Genomic DNA, 19,200 nt, shown 5'->3' with positions numbered 1-19,200 from the left:
AAAAAAGCCCATCTCCTCTCCAGGACTGGCCCAAACCTATCTGCATGCAGGGGTCACAGGAGGTGAGCTTGCCTTAGTGACCTCTACTCCACCTTCCAAGGACCCAACTCGGAGTGATGGGGTCTACTAAGGCACTAATGAAGTAGAACTTACAAAGAAAATGCCAACCAGAGTTCCTGGCACCTCTACCCAGCAACCCTAGGGTCTCAGCAAGATTTTATTTTGGTGTCTGGGTGAAAGAACTTTTTTTTTTTTTTTTCAAGTGACCATGCTAATCCATAGATTTATATAATCATGAGCATTATCCCTAGGGATAAAATTGACCAGCTCCTCCACTCCTACCGGACAAAGTATATATTCCTTGACTTCTGAAAAGCAGGGGGGAAAAGTTCACATTAACACCAAGGACTGCTGCCAGGGCAGCCATCACTTCACCCACCACTTGCCAAGTTGCTTAAATTACTGGCTTATCCAAAATACAGGGAACTTTTCTGTGCCTGCAAGTCTAGTGGAGCATATATTTAAATATCAAAGAAACCAGTGAAATTCAAAGACACTGGAATTAAATGAGGAAAGAAAAGTTGTAAGCCCCAGCTAGACCAAGTCAGTTCAGTACCCCACATTCTGGTGAGAACCAGCCCCTTGCCCCCCACCCCGCCCCCCGGATTCTGGGGTCTGTTTCCGAGCTAATATCCAGGGTGAACTGTTGGCATTGAAACACACCTGAAAGCTAAGAAGCTAATAAGCAGGGCCAACATTGAAGAGACCGGGAACAAAACAACAAAAAAAAAAGACGACATTTGTTGGCAGTCTTATTATTTATTCCCCACATCAATTTCTCATCTCATACCACTTCTTCACAGATCTGAAGTGTCAACTACTGCCTTTCCCCATCCCAAAGGATTTCAGATTTAGGCAAGTCCGCAAATGGCTTTAGACTTAGGCAGGTCCGCAAATACTGCACCTTATACAGTGGTTCTGTGTGGCCAAGGGGGTTTCAGGCTATCCTTTGAGAGCCTGGCACAGAACAAGGTCCCCTTTCACTTGACCCTCCTTTGCTAACACAAGGCTGTTTGGCTGGGCCCAGCACCCCATGGGGCAAATGTTCAGGCCAAGAATAGTCTTCATTCTTCCTGTGAAGCTTTGAAAGACTTCTAAAGAACACAGGAAATTGTCAACCCTTATTTTCTGTTGAAAACGGCTGACACTAAACTTTGAACATTCTATGGATTATTCCAAATCATGGGAACCAATTTGCTTGAAAAGAAGCAATTTTTTCAGCCATGTCAGAGACGTGATACTCTGATAAACCATCTCAGCATTACTTGCAAAGAATGACATATTTTATAACTCCCATTACTGACACTGTAAAAAACAAAACAAAAAAACAAAACAAAAAACAAAAAAAACAAAACAAAAAAACACCCTGCTTTTCACCAAAATTGATTTCCATGGTATGGCCTATTGTTAAAACATACTTCACTTTGTAACCTCAAAAAGCTTTCCGTGTCTACAAATAAGCAGCTCTAGAGACTTACCAAAGCACCATGCAAACTTACTAAAAATGCACCATCACTTAAAGTTGGGGAAAACCAATACTTCGTCGTGGGCCTAGCATCACTGGCGCCAAGGATAAGCTCTCAAGGTCCAGATACCTTCACACATGCAGTCAGACTGTAATCTTCACTCTGAACCAACAAGGAAGACATGGGCCCTAATTTATAGCTCAGGAAGCAAATGCTCAGAAAGGAAAAGTAATGTGCCCAATTCACACAGAGATGGGATTTGAACATAGGGGATTAGCTTGTTCAGAGTTTTCCAGGACACACCAGGTGGTCACATGGCATAAGACTGAAGCACACAAACCCTGGTGTCATCACCAAGACTGGTTCAAACTCTAGCTCTGCCAGTTATTTAGGTAAGTCACTGAACACCTTCAAACCCCTTTCCAGGTCTGTAAAAGGATGATTCTGGTGTCTATTAAGGGTTAAATGAAGATAATGCACAACTAGTTAACTTACCATCTGGAACATAGTTAAGTGTTCAATACATGGATAATTATTATTATAAAGGAGTAGGGAAAATGTCCTGAATGAAACACAGGGACTTTTTTACATTTGCAAGCTTTTTATTAGAAAGGACTTCAATTTACTGGAGTGGCAGACAATAATTGTTCCTTTTGCATCAAATAGGATACCACAGCAGTCTTCACTAAGACATCTTTGGGGAGTCAACAAAAATTACTAATGATCTATATATACTACCTAGATCAATGTCTTCCAAAGTGGAATGAGCTAGATAACTTAATTCACTGGGGCTTGAGAAGAGTGCTACACTTTTTTCCTTCCACTTAAAAATTGTTTCATAATATTCACAGTAACATAGTAGTAGTACATGCATACAATTTATTATACAATTGTTAATATGGATACATGCTGAAAAATATTTAATAAGGAAACAGAATAAAGTTTGGATAGTGATCTAGATGACTTGCTAAGTCAACATTCTGCTCTTGCTACAGTATCAAGCCATCTTATACTCTTTGCTCTTTTTTCTCACCTACTATGCACTGACCTCCACATTCCTAGGTCAGCTTCTCCAAGAGGATAAAAGGCACGAGAGGTGGGGAAAGGGGATGGTGGTGCTCATGATGTGCAGATGGTGGCGTGACAGCAAACTAATGAGTCTGAGATGCAGGAACCTCTATGTATCTTCAAGCTTTCAAGAGTATGACCTAAGCTACATAGAAATAAGCCATATGTTCCATCAATTCATCTATCAACTTCCCTGATTAGTTGTGAACTTGATAAGGAGACCAGCAGATCTCATTCCACTAGGTGGCAGTAAAGCCCTATTGCTGCCGTGCCCAAACCAGTTACTGGAATTCGTCCTGACAATCCTGCACACTTAGATAGTGGTTACCAAGTTACTTCAATCACTTTATGCTTCTGGACAATGGAGACTGGGCATTGCTTGTTTTGCCATTTACAAACTGGCCTTTCCTTATGCTTTCCTGAATGTTACATGTATTATGAATGATCATATAGCAGTTCTCAGAAATCCATAGGCCATATAGCAAAAGTAGCCCTCAATATGCTTGAAAAGCCAGGAGGAGGAGGAGGAGGGAGGAGGGAGGAGGAAGAAAGAAGAAGAAGAAAAGAAAGAAGAAAGAAGAAAGAAAAGAAGAAAGAAAGAAGAAAGAAGAAAGAAGAAAGAAGGAGAAGGAGAAGGAGGAGAAGAAGAAGGAGAAGAAGAAAAGAGAAGAGAAAAGAGAAAAGAGAAGAAAAAAGCCTGGAGTCAACAGTCATGAGACCCAGGAAGTTTGCATAGGTCCCCGTCAGATTCAAGTAAAACCTTAGGTATGACATGGATGAGGATCTGTGCAAGTTTTTATTAGGGTAGTAGAATAAAGGTGATTTACAAACTTACCACAATATACAGGATTTTTAAATGGTTAACTATGAGGATCTATTTCTAGGAGTAATACTTCACTAATTAGGTAATCTCTATAAAGTTTTCCATTTTGCATTCTCCATATTCAATTGGTTAACTCCCTAAAACCAAAACTTGCTGGTTACAGGTGTGTTAACCCAACCTCTCTCTTAACATAAGAACCAAAGCAAAACAACAACAACAACAACAACAACAACAACAAAAACACCCTGCATATTTTACCTAGTTATTCTGGAACACCTGCTTCTAGTCTTGGACTAACAGGCAATTTATTTTTAAAAAGCCATTCCTATCATGTTATGTTCTCCATACTATTAGAAGGCATTTTAGGATTAACAAAACTTTTCCAAGACAATTTTTAGTGATGGCCATCAAATAAGAGTAAATGTTTACTATGGTATTACCAAATCATGTTTTTAATGCCTTATGAGATCTACTTTAAATATAGCAACCTGGAGTGAACTTACATATAAAGTCAAGATACTGGAACATGAATAATCTAGGTTTTACATTTTAGATCTGTATATCTTTGAAAAGCAATAAGGATCTTTCAAGCATACGAACTTATTTAAATCCTTCAGCCTATGAAGCCAACAAAAATAAGAATTAGCAGTTACTTCCTTCTGCTTGGGATCATTAATTTTAAAAAGTAACAAACATGGTGAAGCTAAGGTAATGAATTGGGTTGCATTAATTACACTTAAAATGCCATAAAGCATTATGTTAAAATGTACATCATTTGACCTAGTGAAATTATACTTCTGTAAGATGATTCAGTTTCCAGGGACTTGAGAGTTTACCTAATATGAATGAGTTGGGATTTTTCTCAGAGGAATAACAAATTAACGAGATAGTACGCGTAGAGATACTGTATATCTCATAAATTAGAAACCAATACATAACCATTTCAAATGAAATAAACATGCAAAAGATGAGTTACAATTGTGGAGGATGCAAATTCATGATAAAAAGTTTCTTCCCATATTCTAGCCTTGTATATTAGCCGTAGAATATTTAAGAGCCCACACTCTATTACATCACAACATTGTTTATTATGTGAATTTTTTACAATACAAACAAAAAAAATACAGAAATGCAATATATGAATACAGCTAAATGCAGAATGGTGACTTTTTTTTCTTTTCAAGAGGCCATGATTCCCATTTCTAGTAAAATAAAGAGACGGCACATAGGTAGAAATAGGTTGGTCGTTAGCTTCACAATTTTGCCTAGAAATGATCTATAAATGCATTTTTCCCCCTGCTACTTACCATAAAGTGTAAAAAGGGAATTAAAGGAAAGTTTCCTTTTTGGTTCCTACCATATGAAAGATGCTATATTCTATTTTAGCAGGGCCAATATATGGAAAATACCTAAATAAAATGTTATTACAAAAATGAAGCAGTAATGAGATTCTGGCTAAAGAGGGCACTAAATGAGAATAACATATATTTAAAGAATCCAAAACAAACAAATAAACAAAAAAAGGTTGTTATAAAAAAGCTCTAGGTGCATTGTAAGCATATAGGATTTTTTTTCCATGTGTATTTTTAAACAATGGAAGTGTCAAAAAATAGGGTCAACTGTGTTAGACTAAATTACATTATTGTATACGCTGCACTGAATGGAACCTTTGTATTATAATTATCATAGAGAAGCATAGTTTGCATCATATTATGGCAATTTATCCTCAATGAAAACCTTCCAGAGTCCTTTTATTTTTGGAATATCCTGTAAACAATCCAACCACCAGAACATGATTGTACAACAGTAAAATGTTTTCTTGCATTAAATTGAAGACATCTGTTTAATAAAAAAAAAAAAAAAAGAAAGAAAGAAAGAAAATGTAGGAAAGGTACTTAGAGCTGTTAGTTTCTAAGTACATAACACCCTAGACAATTCAAGGCATCTTAATCTCCATCAAGAACAAAAAAATAATAATAATTTTTGTCATGCTGTTAAATCCATCATTAAGGATAAAACTGGTGCAAATTGGTCAAACGGATCCAACAAACACTGATGTCCAAGCTGGCATATTGGCAACTAATACGTAACTGGTGGTCAATAGAGGATTTAAAAGATCTTCCCTTTCTTCTTGTTCTTTTCCAAGGTTCTAAATAGTTAAAGGAAAATAATCAAAATGAGTAGCCATGTTATAAATATAAACATTACAGACAACATATGATAGCAATGGCTAATCCAACTACAACTATGTTTTAGCTCTTCAAACACTACTATTTTTATTTAAAATATTAAAAGGGGCACCTGAGTGGCTCAGCTGGTTAAAGCGTCAGACTCTTGATTTCGGCTCAGGTCATGCATGATCTCAGGGTCTTGAGATCAAGTCCCCGCATCTGGCTCCGGGCAGGGTGTGGAGCATGGTTAAGATTCTCTTTCTCCTTCTGCCCCCCTCCCCCTCCACCCGACTCTCTTTCTCAAAAATAAATAAATACATACATACATAAAATTTAAAGAAATAAAAAAATTGTATGATTTAGATGAATAATGAGGACAATGCAAATCTGTATTAAGACAATCAAATACTTGACCAAATTTCAGGATAAACCGTAAAAATGACAAAAACCCATTTTTAACATATGAGAACAATTCTTCCCAAATGAAACAGTACAAATTAAAAAAAGATCAACTGACATCAGTATCCTTTTCTTTTACTACCATTTGCATTCTGAATTATGTTTGCTTTAATCAATGCATTTTCCTCTTTGCTGGGGAAAAGTTTAATAGGACGAGTCTTATAGAACAAATATCTGGGCAGCCCCAGGTGGCTCAGCGGTTTGGTGCCGCCTTCGGCCCAGGGCGTGATCCTGGAAATCCAGGATCGAGTTCCATGTCAGGCTCCCTACAGGGAGCCTGCTTCTCCCTCTGCCTGTGTCTGTGCCCCCTCTCTGTGTCTGTCATGAATACATAGATAAAATCTTTTAAAAATATATTAAAAAACAAACAAACAAATATCTAACCCTGGAAATATTTAACAGTGAGGGTAAACTGTAGCATTCTTACAAAGATACAACTTTTCGGTTTTCCATGGGACTAACAAGGAAAAGAACAAAGGCAAGGTACAAATATTATTGACTTTGTGTAAATTAACAAGTAACTGATCAGTTGTATTTGGAATCAGATATCCAAAATTTTATCTTAAGGGTTTTATCCTAAAGAATGAATTCAACATCTAATAATACCCCTAAAATGTATAAAAGATCTTTGTAGCAGTGTTTTCTATGCTTGCCAATGATCAAACACAATTGTTAAGTCCAACAACTGAGGGAAGGAGATAAGCAATTGATTATAGTGAGTCAACTGGGGAGAATGCCATGAAGCTATGAAATTATAATTGTGAAGACTGTTAACTCATGGAAAATGTTAGTAATGAAAAGAAATACTGTTAAAGTAGATAGACTGCATCCATCTATATAAAAATATTCATCCATGAAATTAATTGTGCTTGTGTGATAATGAGTAAAGTTTTCTAAAATGTTAATGTTTTTAAAATAAATAAGACAATAATTCCTTAAAACATTTAATACATACATTTCATAGGAATCTGATATTAATTACCTGGAAGAGTTCTGTTGTTCTAAAATACGTTGTTGGGCTTCCCAGTTTGCTTTCTCATCTTCAAACTGACGACGTTTTTCCTCTAATTCTTTGTGCTGTGCTTCCAAATTCTTTTTCATTTGCTCATGGCGCCTTTGGAGCTAAATCACAGCACAATATATAAAATAAAACCGTTTGAGAAACCAGGAGCAGAAGTTTGTTTCACCCACACATCCTAATGTTAAAAGTATAAGCACTGAGTTCTTGTACCACCTAGAATGCACTGTCTAGGATTTCTCCTCTAGGACTTGCCACCCAAAAGGCCAGTGACCAAGAGAATAATCTTGGGAAATGGGAGGAAAACATGCAATAAGTTTATAGTTGTATTGCACTTTACAATGGACACATCCTATCTTATTTATCATTTCATTTTTCATTACTCATAAGCATGCAGAAACAAGGCAAGGAAGGCATCACTGTCCTCACTGTATAGATACACAGTTTATTACATCACTTGCTCAAGATCATCAGCCAGAAAATTGAAGAACCAGGATTTGAACCAGTCTCCTAATTTCAAGTTTAGAAAGCTAAGACAAGTAGAAAAGAAAGCAGGTAGATGAAGACTTAAAGAGCTCCAAGACCACAGTAAGCTTCCCTGATTTGTATGAAGCAGTGGTTTCTCAAATGCTAAGTCTTCATATAAATCACCAGGAGTGTTTGTTCAAAATATACAGAACCCTGGACCTCATCCAGACATACTGAATTAGAACCTTTGACTGTTAAGACTAGAAATCTGCATTTTCAACAAGCCCCAGTGATTCCAATGCAGGTGTTTTTCCTACATTGAGAATTAATGCTGTAAAGAATGCTGGTTGAGAAGTAGAAACACTCATGCAAAGTAACTGCAGAAACAAAGAGCTTATCTAATGGTTCATTAAATAGTTTCATTTAGGCACTAGTCAATCTGTTTCTAAAGAAAATAATCACACGAGTAAAAAAAAAATCAGATTGAATCTAAATACACTTAATATCTAAAAACTATTCAAAACCTTCAGATTCCCAGGAATAGTGTAATGATCATAATACTGATTCAGTGAGTTAACATCTTAAATTTGGATTATAATAAAATTTTGCACATAATTTGTTTTCTCAATTATTTTGTAAACCAAAGAGTGACTTCATATTTATTCCTACTGCAAATATTACATGCAATTCCTACAAAACTAAACCATCTAAGATAAATTTAAGCAAATATGAGTCAAATCTGAGATATCATCTTCCTGACTATAGCAATTAAGTTACAAAAAAAATCAGAAAATAGGAACACAGAAAAATGTGCCTCGTTATTTAAAAAAAATGCAAGGGAATCATAAACATACAATTCATAATAGCTACCTCGGAGAAAGAAAAAGAGAAGTACCATAGGAAAGAGGCACACAGGGGCTTACATAAACTAATGAGGTCTTATTTTTTAAGCTGAGTAGTAAGTTCACAGGTGTTCATCATTCTTCATCTGTATATTTATAAGTATCTTTTGTGCTAACTGCATGTAGGTAAAGGTACAAGTCACAAGCTTTCTCAAGGAACCCTTGGGGTTAGACGTCTCCCAAAATTCAGACTTTTTCAGATTTTAGAAAGGCAGCATTACTTAGAAAGGTGTATATACTACATTTACAAAACACCTCCTGGGCTGTCTAGAGTAGCATTGACCTTAGCATCAAACACATCACTACTTTTTACGGCAAATTTTATAAATAGTCATATTAAGTGGAATAAAACTATTAGCTCAATGTCCGGTTTTGCTGTTTTCGAGCTTGTTAGGATTTAGGATTTGAAACTGTGGATACATGATTTTGCACTTGTCCAGTGATTAACAGTGAACTTTAAAAGAGTTAAGTGGATGCAACTTACAACTATATGCAGCACTGACCAAATTAATTTATCCTTCCTCCCATGTAAAAAAAAAGGGAGATGGACAGTAATATCTACCTCATGAGGTTATAGTGTAGATTTAATGACACAATACATTAAAGATGCTTATTAGTACAATACTGTGCTGCTGGTTATTTAGCAGCTGTGCCCTACCTTAACAACCATTTCTAGAACTAATGAACTTGAGAAAAAACTGTATTAAGCAAGGTTAAATAGGTTTTTTCCCCTATATATTTATATACTTATATGGCGACAGTATTAGGAGAAACTTGGCCAGATCTCTTTAAAGGTTCTTTCAATGCTAAGATTTCATCCTTCAAAGAATAAAGTTCCTCAAAACTCTGTTTTCACCACATTCAGAGAAATCATAAAAACCCTGGAAAGGTTTTTCAGCTACTGTTTCATAATTATTTGTTTATAATATTTACTCTTAAGAACAGGTTATAAAATACATCTAAAGCAAATGCAAATTCAACTACTTTTAGATTTTCAACAAAATCTAAGTGTGGAGGTAATAATACGGGCTCGTTTCTGTTTTTTATTCCCCTTCTGTTACGGATTTTTCGGATTATTTACTAGTTCTTGAAAGAACAGAAACTCAAATAGAGTTAATAATAAAAGGTTGGTAAATAAAAAGACTAAGCTTAATCTCCAAAATGTCATCTTATAACAGATGCTAAAGATGCTATTCCTGGCAGTGCTTTGCAGTCTCAAACTAGAAGGAACTATTCCATATCTCTGCTGAATTAAGCTTATGACAAATGTAATAACAAAGTGGTTGTTTTATTTCTTTTTTAGTAAGAGATCACATGTAATGTCTAATAATTTAAGAGTAATCTAATGTGGAATATAAACATTTCTTCAAAATTACTCAATATTTTACTCTCTTCATGCATGCCATTTAGCGGATTTAGTCAAAGAGGGTTTCAGTCTTTTATGCAGTAATTATAAAAGCAATGAGATTAACCATAGGGTGTAAAGAAAATAAATCTGAATCCCTTTTTAATATATTTAGATACACGTATTAGTGGAGCCTCATATACAGAAGGGTCTCACTGAATTTTAAGGTTGTCATTTTAAAAATATTTCATATTAGTATCTATCAAACCAACTATTACTTGATAGATTCTCATGTTAGGGTTTTCCTCTACCTTTCACTTCTTGAAGGAAGTGTAAGGAAATGTCTTCAAGGTCTTTTTTTTCCTTTTTTTTTTTTTTTTAATTTATCTATTCATTATAGACAGAGAGAGAGAGAGAGAGAGAGAGAGAGAGAGAGGCAAGCAGAGACACAGGAGGAGGGAGAAGCAGGCTCCACGCTGGGAGCCCGACGCGGGACTCGATCCTGGGACTCCAGGATCGCACCCTGGGCCAAAGGCAGGTGCCAAACTGCTAAGCCACCCAGGGATCCCCTTCAAGGTCTTTTTGATTAATAGAAACTAAATATATACCTCAACATCTACAGGGATTCCAAGGTAGTAGATAAGCTTGCTGGGATGTTTTGTCACTATTCTACCCATTTTCTAACACTGGCAATTACTCTGACACTTTATTACAAATAAGCCCAACTCATTTAGAAGAATATCACATTTCTTCATTTTCTCCCCTTTGGCTGTGTATAATTATCCTGACAAGCCATTAGTTCAGTTAAAGTTCTTTCTTTCATTCTCTCATTCATACGCAAGTAACTCTGGGTTATTATTATTATACTAGTACTAGTTGTTATTCTTCTATTCACTCAAAACTCTGATCTTTACTTTTCTCACACTGAATATATGGAGTAGCTTAGAATTTCATTTCTCACAGTTTGCACATTAAAACTGATAATTCATTATAAGTATTTGGTCTTCCTTCCAAGTAGATATATGTCTAAACATTTACATATTGAAGTATATATGATTATAAAACAAAGCACTTCCTTTTATTTCTCCATTTTACTACATTAGGGTATTATATTAAACTTGAAAAAAAATATGTGTAAAAAGGTTTTTTATCTATACTATTAAACATATTATTTTAAAATGAAATAACGTGTCTGTAAGATGTGAAAATGGTAGGCTAATTACCTCAGCTTCTGAATCCTTCAGTTTCTGAACTTTTTCTTTGACCTTCATCTCAAACACCTGTTCCATCTCCATCTCCATCTTCTTCATCTTAGCTACATGCTCCCTTCTTTCTTCTTCCATTTGTGCAAGAGGACTCCTGTTGTGAACATTAATAAATAATCATCAATCTAAAAATGAACATATACTACAAAACTCTGAAAAAGTTATAAAAACAAAGATCTATATGTCATTACTAAATTCTTACACCATCTTAAATGACAGAGCACAGAGTTGAAGTTTTATGTAATGCATTAAAAATTCTTTAGAAGCTTCACATTTACAAAATATTTATAATCTAGAATTTCCTTCCATGAAGTTTTGTATTTAAACTTGAATCTCAAAATAAATAAATAAATAAAATAAACTTGAATCTCTAATGAATAATTATTATGAAACTAGATTAAAAAACAGCAGGATGTTTCTCTTATCCTAGTGCCTATCAAATCATTTTTTTTAAATTTTAATTTATTTATGATAGTCACACACAGAGAGAGAGAGGCAGAGACACAGGCAGAGGGAGAAGCAGGCTCCATGCACCGGGAGCCCGACGTGGGACTTGATCCCGGGTCTCCAGGATTGCGCCCTGGGCCAAAGGCAGGAGCTAAACCGCTGCGCCACCCAGGGATCCCGTGCCTATCAAATCTAAAGATGACACATAAACTAGAAGGAAAATGAAAAAGGAAACATCCCCAAATTATAGTCACAAAATGGAAAATGAGAAGAAAATTATTTAATTTTATAGTTTAAAATTTTAATGTCAAAAAAGGAACTGAGCTAATGATGTTAATATATGTAGAATATTTTCAGTTCTATAAATTTCTAAGTGTTATAATCTCTTCTATGACAACTACTGACATCACAATTATAAGTTAATTAACACTAATTCAAACTTATTTTAGTAACTGAATTACCATATTGGAAATGACTGCCAGTCAATTTCTAGAACATTTTTCTCTTTTTTTGTTTGTTTGTTTGTTTTTAATTTTAATTTTTATTTATTTATGATAGTCACACAGAGAGAAAGAGAGAGGCAGAGACACAGGCAGAGGGAGAAGCAGGCTCCATGCACCGGGAGCCCGACGTGGGATTCGATCCTGGGTCTCCAGGATCGCGCCCTGGGCCAAAGGCAAGCGCCAAACCACTGCACCACCCAGGGATCCCTAGAACATTTTTCACTTAGGTATGTAGAGTATTTCTAGGGCACTTATGGTAAATTCACTGATCATGAAAATTCATTCCATTTAATTAAAATATTTCACTGTCTTAATTTTTTGTCTTATTTTAAAAAGATGTTTGGTGATAAAACATATACAAAGATGATACATATGAGAGAGAATTAGAAGCAAAATACCTTGGTAATTATTTTTGAAATGCCAGGAAACAGACGCAACCATAGTTAAATGGAAGTATTTCATTCTACTGACATTAAAGCCCACAGGCTCAAATCTCTGCACAATTCTGATGAAAATTTTCATGTTGGAAAATACTGTAAATGAGTTTTATCTTAAGGCTAGTATTTTTATAGATACAAGTGAATGCAAAATATCAATAACTCACTACAGTCCCAGAGAGGAAAGAAACGTGTACTGTGTGACTTTGAGACTCTCTGAAAACTATTTAACACACAGGACAACTTAAGAGAGACAGGCTCTCTTCTTACTTGATAAAACATGTTTACTTGCCTCCACATAACCAGGCTTTTAACCACTGAATTTCACTTTTTAAATTGGTGAATTTTATCTCAGTAAAGCACTTCAAGAAATTAAATCATGGCTTACAAAAACAAGTTCAAGATCAGGCCTTGGATTTCACCTATAACGTTAGGGTTAGTCAGTTTAATCATGATATGACACACTTTGACTATAGCAGTCGTCTTCTTTCTGAAGGAGGCTGAGTACTTTTACAGCAATCTTCTTCCCTCTCAAGGAGGACAAAAGAGTCAGATGGAATATATTAAAAAGAGCAATAGGATAGAACATTGGCTACTGATTTTTCTTAGGAAAAAGGGAGGAAGAAGACATAAAGTACTGCTGTGATCAAGATGTTTTTGCAATAAGTATAAATTCAAATAAAATGTTAACTAAAGGATATTTCTTCACCAAAAGTAAACTTACAAACCTGCAGTATATTTTAACCATCAGAAGTTCTGATACTAAACCAAATATTCACTTAGAACAAAAACCTGCATTCAAAAAGTGAAGTCAATTGAAATAAAATTTTAAGTGTAAATATCATTATTTCATTAAAAGTTAGGGCCCTTCCTGATAATATAGTTCTCATCTCTATGGCAGGTGTTTTTAACATAGGGGCCTCTGATCTCTTTGGGCAGGGTGCCAATGAATCCAGTGAAATGGCAAACCAAACGCGTGTGTCCATGCAAACATTTTTGGTGCGAGGCTCCAAAGCTTTTGTTAGATTTTCAGAGTCTGTAAACCTCACTTCTCCCACCCAAAACATTTTAGATTCTAGAAAAGAAACAATATTTTTTAGTTGACAGTCTTAACTGAATATGTATGTTTAAGCAAGAGAGATTAGCCTACAGTATTGCTGCAGTTTGAAAACATACCTTGAAACTATAAATATATTAAATAAATTAGAAACTGAGTGATTTTAAAGTGACATATATATTCTTACTTATAATAACCCAACTATAAAATGCTCAATTTTATCCTTAGAAGGAAGAGGGCAATTCACGTAAATTTAAAGAATTTATCATATAATCTGTACATGAAAAGGCTACCAACTAACCAAAAGCAAACAGCGTCATCTCTGATTTTTTTTTAAAGATTTTATTTATTTATTCATGAGAGACAGAGAGAGAGAGACAGAGAGAGAGACAGAGAGAGAGAGACAGGCAGAGGGAGAAGCAGGCTCCATGCAGGGAGCCCAACGCAGGACTTGATCCCAGGTCCCCAGGATCACACCCTGGGTCGAAGGCGGCGCTAAATCACTGAGCCACCCGGGCTGCCTGTCATCTCTGACTTTTATTTAAATAACTCGAGGAGGAAAATAGAAGATTCCAGACAAACATGCCATGCTTTGAAATTTGCTTTTAAATTCAAAATTTAAATATTAAAAATCTCTACATCCTAAAGCTGCTTATGTCTTTGGAAAAACAAATACCACTTACATGCTTTCAACTGTGTAATGTCTAAAAGAACAAAAGATAGAAACTTAGAACACTTACAGTAAACCACACTAAAAGCAACAAAGGCAAATTCAGAGGTTTCACCATAAGTAAGTACCCTGAAACTTAAGTTCATGACAAAATCTGTTAAAGCTAATTTCTTTCCCAAAATTCTTTTAGTAATTACTATACCAAATCATTATGAAAATAAACATGCTGTGCAATTATGTTCTGACAGTCTGCTTGAATTTCTAGACCTATTTAAATATGTGTACTTTCAAAAAATTTTTGCAATACTTCTATTGAGATACTTTAAAGTTTTCCAGCCTTGTAAAAATACTTGACTTCTGACCAAATGAAATGATATTTAGTGTTATTTAAAAAGTTCATATATATATCTAACATGGATTTTTGAAGCACCTCATCAGTAAAAATGATCTTTCAAATCTCTTTAATTTTTAAATTAGCACCTCATTTCTAGTCATCTTTATTAACGTGATATTTAGAAAACTGTAATACAAAATTGTGCTTACAATGTAGAAAACACAAGAAGGAGGATCACTTTTTCATCACATTAAGAATTTTTTTTCCAAATAAAACCTTTTTTAGATGGCTGGAAAAGCGATTTAAATTATATTATAGCCTAGCTGCTTTTTAATGGAAACTCTTCTTTACATACATAGATATGCTAAAGCTTATACCCTTAAACTTGTCAGAGAAATTTAAAGTAACTTGGCCAAAGAAATGAAAAGGCCTGGTAAAAGATTAAAAAGAAAAAAAATGGTGTAACATAACCTGCATGTCTTGCTACATACACAAAGATTTAATGTAACTCCTTCTAGGGATCTCTTTAAAGGGTTATACCTCCTGAAAGTCACCAGTTGACTCACCCTTTCATGTGACAAACAGCAAAATCACAGCAAGGACCACACAAGCCTGACCAGTAAGGTCTAGTGTGGTTGTGTTACACAACCCACATTTTGAGTATAACAGAAGACCACCACATTTCATTTATATTATTTGTGGTCTTTCCTGAAAAATATATTAAATAAATACATTCATATACTTTTGTTCCAATGGTTAGTAGGCCATTATGTACACAGACATGTAGCAATTTCATACTAAAATTTTCAAAGGAATTTCATTTAAATTGATTTCAAAGAGCAATAAAAATTTCCAAAAATTTTGGGAAACAATTACGAACACATCATTTTGCCAAGTGGGAGCATTATACTCAAACATAAAACAATACTATCATTATATTTTAGTGAAAGGACAGTTGAATAAACAGTAAAAGATACAACTTGAATAAATGTAATTTTTTTTAAAAAAACTTTAGAAAACTTCAGAAAATTGTCTTTATTTCTCTTCCAATGAAAACTGTCGTGTACAAAAAGAGTTCTAAGATTCAGCCTTTGGAAACTTGTATTTTTAATAATTTCTAGGAGTTTGGTTGTCCATAAAGTTTTCCCAAGCTTACAGATGGAGATGGCTACAGAAAACAGAAAAATAACTATGGGAAATGGGTAACAGGGTATGCCCAACTTGGAACAAGATATCAACAGTCATAACTGGTGCCTATGATAGACAACGGTTCATAAAAGAGTCACTTATCAAGAGTCATCAGTTATTTTAAGTAAAACATACAAAAGAAGACCAAGGAAGGAGGAACTTGAAAAAGCAGATTTATCAAAAATAATAATAATCATAAAATAATGAAAGAAAGAAGTTAACCTTCCCCTTATTGGGGGATCACCTTTCTTAAAGAGATCTGCCATCTGGATGTGGCTAATTCTTCCTTTTCCTTTACTACTCCTTGATGAATTTTCTTTCATCTGGAACTTGACCTCCCTTTCTGTTACTTCCAATTGCCTACAACCTTCCACTCTCCAGTCAGGGGTGAACAAGATACACTCTCCCTGAGGATTTAAAAAGTACTTAAAATAGATGACTTGATATTTTCTTTGCCAGATACAGGCAATACCTGAATAGTTGCTAGGGATAATGCCAATTTTTCCTGACTTTGGCCTTGAAGCAAATTACTATTTCATGAGATAAGCTCCGCTACTTTTCAGATTTTAGCCACATAATCTAAATCTTGGTTTTGTCCCAGCTTTACGGAGATAAAACTGACATGTAATATTGTATAAATTTAAGATGTACAATGTGATGTCTAAATCTGGTTTTAGGTCATTCCAAAATATAATCATTCTAGGGTGACTAATCTAACAGAAAGGCACGTTTTCAGATATACAACCTAAATATTTTTAACCACTGGTCAGTACATTCTACAGTCCATCCAAAACTGCCTCAGAGGGATGGCTGGGTGGCTCAGTGGTTAAGCATCTGCCTTTGGCTCCGGGTGTGATGCTGGTCCCGGAATCGAATCCCACGTCAGGCTTCCTGCAAGGAATCTGCTTCTCCCTGTCTATGTATCTCTGCCTCTCTCTCTCTTCTCTCATGAATAAATAAATAAAATCTTAAAAAAAAAAAAACTGCCTCAGAAAATTAAATATAAGATTAATTAACCCACTTTACTACCTAATGCTTAATGAAATAGCTTATATTCTAAAACTAAATTGTAATTAGCACTTTGTGGAGTATACACTGCCATATAAAGGTTAATATAACTGTAAATTTTAACAGATTTATATATGTATAAATATTGTATGAAGGCAATGAAAAAAACATAGGTCCAGTAGCAATCAGCAGATAAATGACCTTACTATCAATTTTATTTCTTCCTCATATTGCCCACTACTGATGCTACTAAAATGCTATTTAGAGACAATCCAAAGTGATAAAGTGATAAAATGACCACTTTTCTTAAGAACCAAAGAGATTATCCAGTTCCATGATCTTCAAACTGGGCTCTCTATATGAAGTCTTCCAAGAGTTACTTAAGCCTATGCAGTATTAAGAGAATCAATTCCTAGATCTTCAACTTCCATACGAAGTCTAGCCTAAAATGATCTGCCTGAAAATTTCCAAGTTACAGATAGCTCATCTCTTACTATACAGAAGACCTACTCCCTCTTAACCAGCCCTTATGCGAGGTACACTATGAAACATGCAGGTAACAAGAGAGTAATCTCTTTCAATGATTAATCAAAGTGCTATAACATAATGCCACAGGGTATCTGTATCTCCCAGTATTAAAACATGCTTCTATTAAGAACTAACTGTGATGTTCAGTGTTAGAATTGCAGTATTTGGATCTATGCTGGGATGCTCTGAGTTCAGATACACAGTAGAAGGAGGTGGCTAGAGAAGTGGCAATTTTTGTTTAATGACTTTGCCTCTTCCATTCCAAAGCCTCAACCTCTCCCTGACAATATTATCAAAGGATACAAATGCCATGGAGGGAGGGTCCCTTGAAAGCAATACAACCAGAATATCACTAAGAAGCCTAAATTCACATTTGCTTATTACATCACATAATCGCCATTCTTTTCAGTTACTCATGGATGAGTCCTTAGCTTATAGCACTTTAACATCAGCTAGAACACCAGAAGTTGTTGATACTGATTTAAACAACAAAAAATTCTGCTGGAATGCTTTCTGAAATTGCTAACATTTTCAAGATAATATAAGATATAACCAATGGATTAAACTTCCAAGTGACTTTTTTGATTCAGCATATTATTCAATAAAGTAGTAAAAGTCTAATGTAATAAATCCCATCAATATTCGAATCATGCCATTCTCCGTTTGGTTCAATCTTTAAAGCTATTTTTCTACTTACTCTTAACATAAAATAATATACTACCTCCAGGGGAAAATTTGCTTTTTAGCAGTACAAACGTTTTTATCATTTTCATAGACAAAGTCTGGACATGAGTCATCTCATTATGAAACATATTTTCAGTAGTATTCTACTTTTTATGTTTTTACCTGGGTTTAGAGTTCAACTCAAGTAATCCACACTAAAATTCTATTTATACAAAAGAATTTTTAACATTGTAAGATTTACTATTTTTCTCTGGATTGCCTTACCAGAATCCAACAACAGAAATATTGCAATAGCACTATTTTAAAAGCCTTATATTTGAAATATGGGAACAAATCTTTATTTCTAGGACATGAACAAATGTGTAGAAGGAAAAATTCAAACGTTAACTGTATACATTTAATGAATAATAGGTACAGGCAGTACATTTCCTTTTCACATATAAAATTATGGCTTTAATTACTCATGTTTTTCTTTTAAACAGTTAAAAAAGTCCATAAGCTAGTGAAAGGCATTTAAAATGGATTAGGACTTTATGAACAGTATTTACTATGATGGATCCTTATGTTTTTGTGCTAAATAAAGTTCTCTGATAAAAAATGTTTGCTAAAAATAAAGCTTTTTCCTCACTAAAGCTTACCTCAAATAGAATCTTGTACTTTACATATAAACATTGTTAAGTACTAACCAAATCAATTTTTTAAAAAGCAGTAATCAATTCCTAGAAGTCAGGGTTTTGCAAAGCATACACTTGACTAATGACTTGTACCAGAACCACACAGGGCACTTATTAAAATTACAAACTCTGAAAAAAAAAATTACAAACTCTGAGGTCTATATCCCACATCAACTAAGAATATCTTGTCAATGATTAAACCTAGAAATTTACCTTTTTAACAATCACTGTCGAGATCCTTGAAACCAGAAAACTTAGGAACTGATCAGCAAAGTTCCTCAAATGTAATAAGCATGTTAGTAGCATAAGAAGAAATTCAAAGTAACATAAGAAATCTAGTTCAAAGGGTTATGACCCCAACATCATTAGAAAAATATAGAAGATAAACACAGAGTTAGACCTAAGATCAGTTTTAAGAGAGAACTGCTTGTGACTGCCAGTGACTGTTAATCCTCTTTGCTTTCTTCTGGAATTTAGGGCCACTGTGGAGACATAACTAAAAAGGAAAAAAGGAACACTCTTCCATTATAAGGAATGTTGACCACTGTAAAATACAGTACTGTACTGCTACTTTGCAAACTTGCCTTTTTCATTATTTGTACAGATGATCCTTCAGGATTATTCT

General features: G+C 34.6%; 1 protein-coding gene across 3 annotated transcripts in view; it reads right to left on the bottom strand.

The window, feature by feature from the left end:
* Positions 1-4,485: 4,485 nt before the first annotated feature.
* SEPTIN7 (septin 7) overlaps positions 4,486-19,200 on the bottom strand; it is a 90,772-nt gene continuing 76,057 nt past the window's right edge. For all 3 annotated transcript variants that reach the window (XM_025464621.3, XM_049093803.1, XM_049093804.1), the window contains 3 exons: positions 11,004-11,139; positions 7,030-7,169; positions 4,486-5,566 (listed from right to left, as the gene is read on the bottom strand). In XM_025464621.3, coding sequence (XP_025320406.1) covers positions 5,527-5,566; positions 7,030-7,169; positions 11,004-11,139 — 316 coding nt within the window. In that variant the 3' untranslated portion in view covers positions 4,486-5,526. The remainder of the gene's footprint in view (positions 5,567-7,029; positions 7,170-11,003; positions 11,140-19,200) is intronic.

Source organism: Canis lupus, chromosome 14 (assembly GCF_003254725.2).
Source record: "Canis lupus dingo isolate Sandy chromosome 14, ASM325472v2, whole genome shotgun sequence".
NCBI lineage: Eukaryota > Metazoa > Chordata > Mammalia > Carnivora > Canidae > Canis > Canis lupus.
The sequence above is the reverse complement of the archived record's forward strand: the minus strand, read 5'-3'. Positions and strand labels throughout refer to the sequence as shown.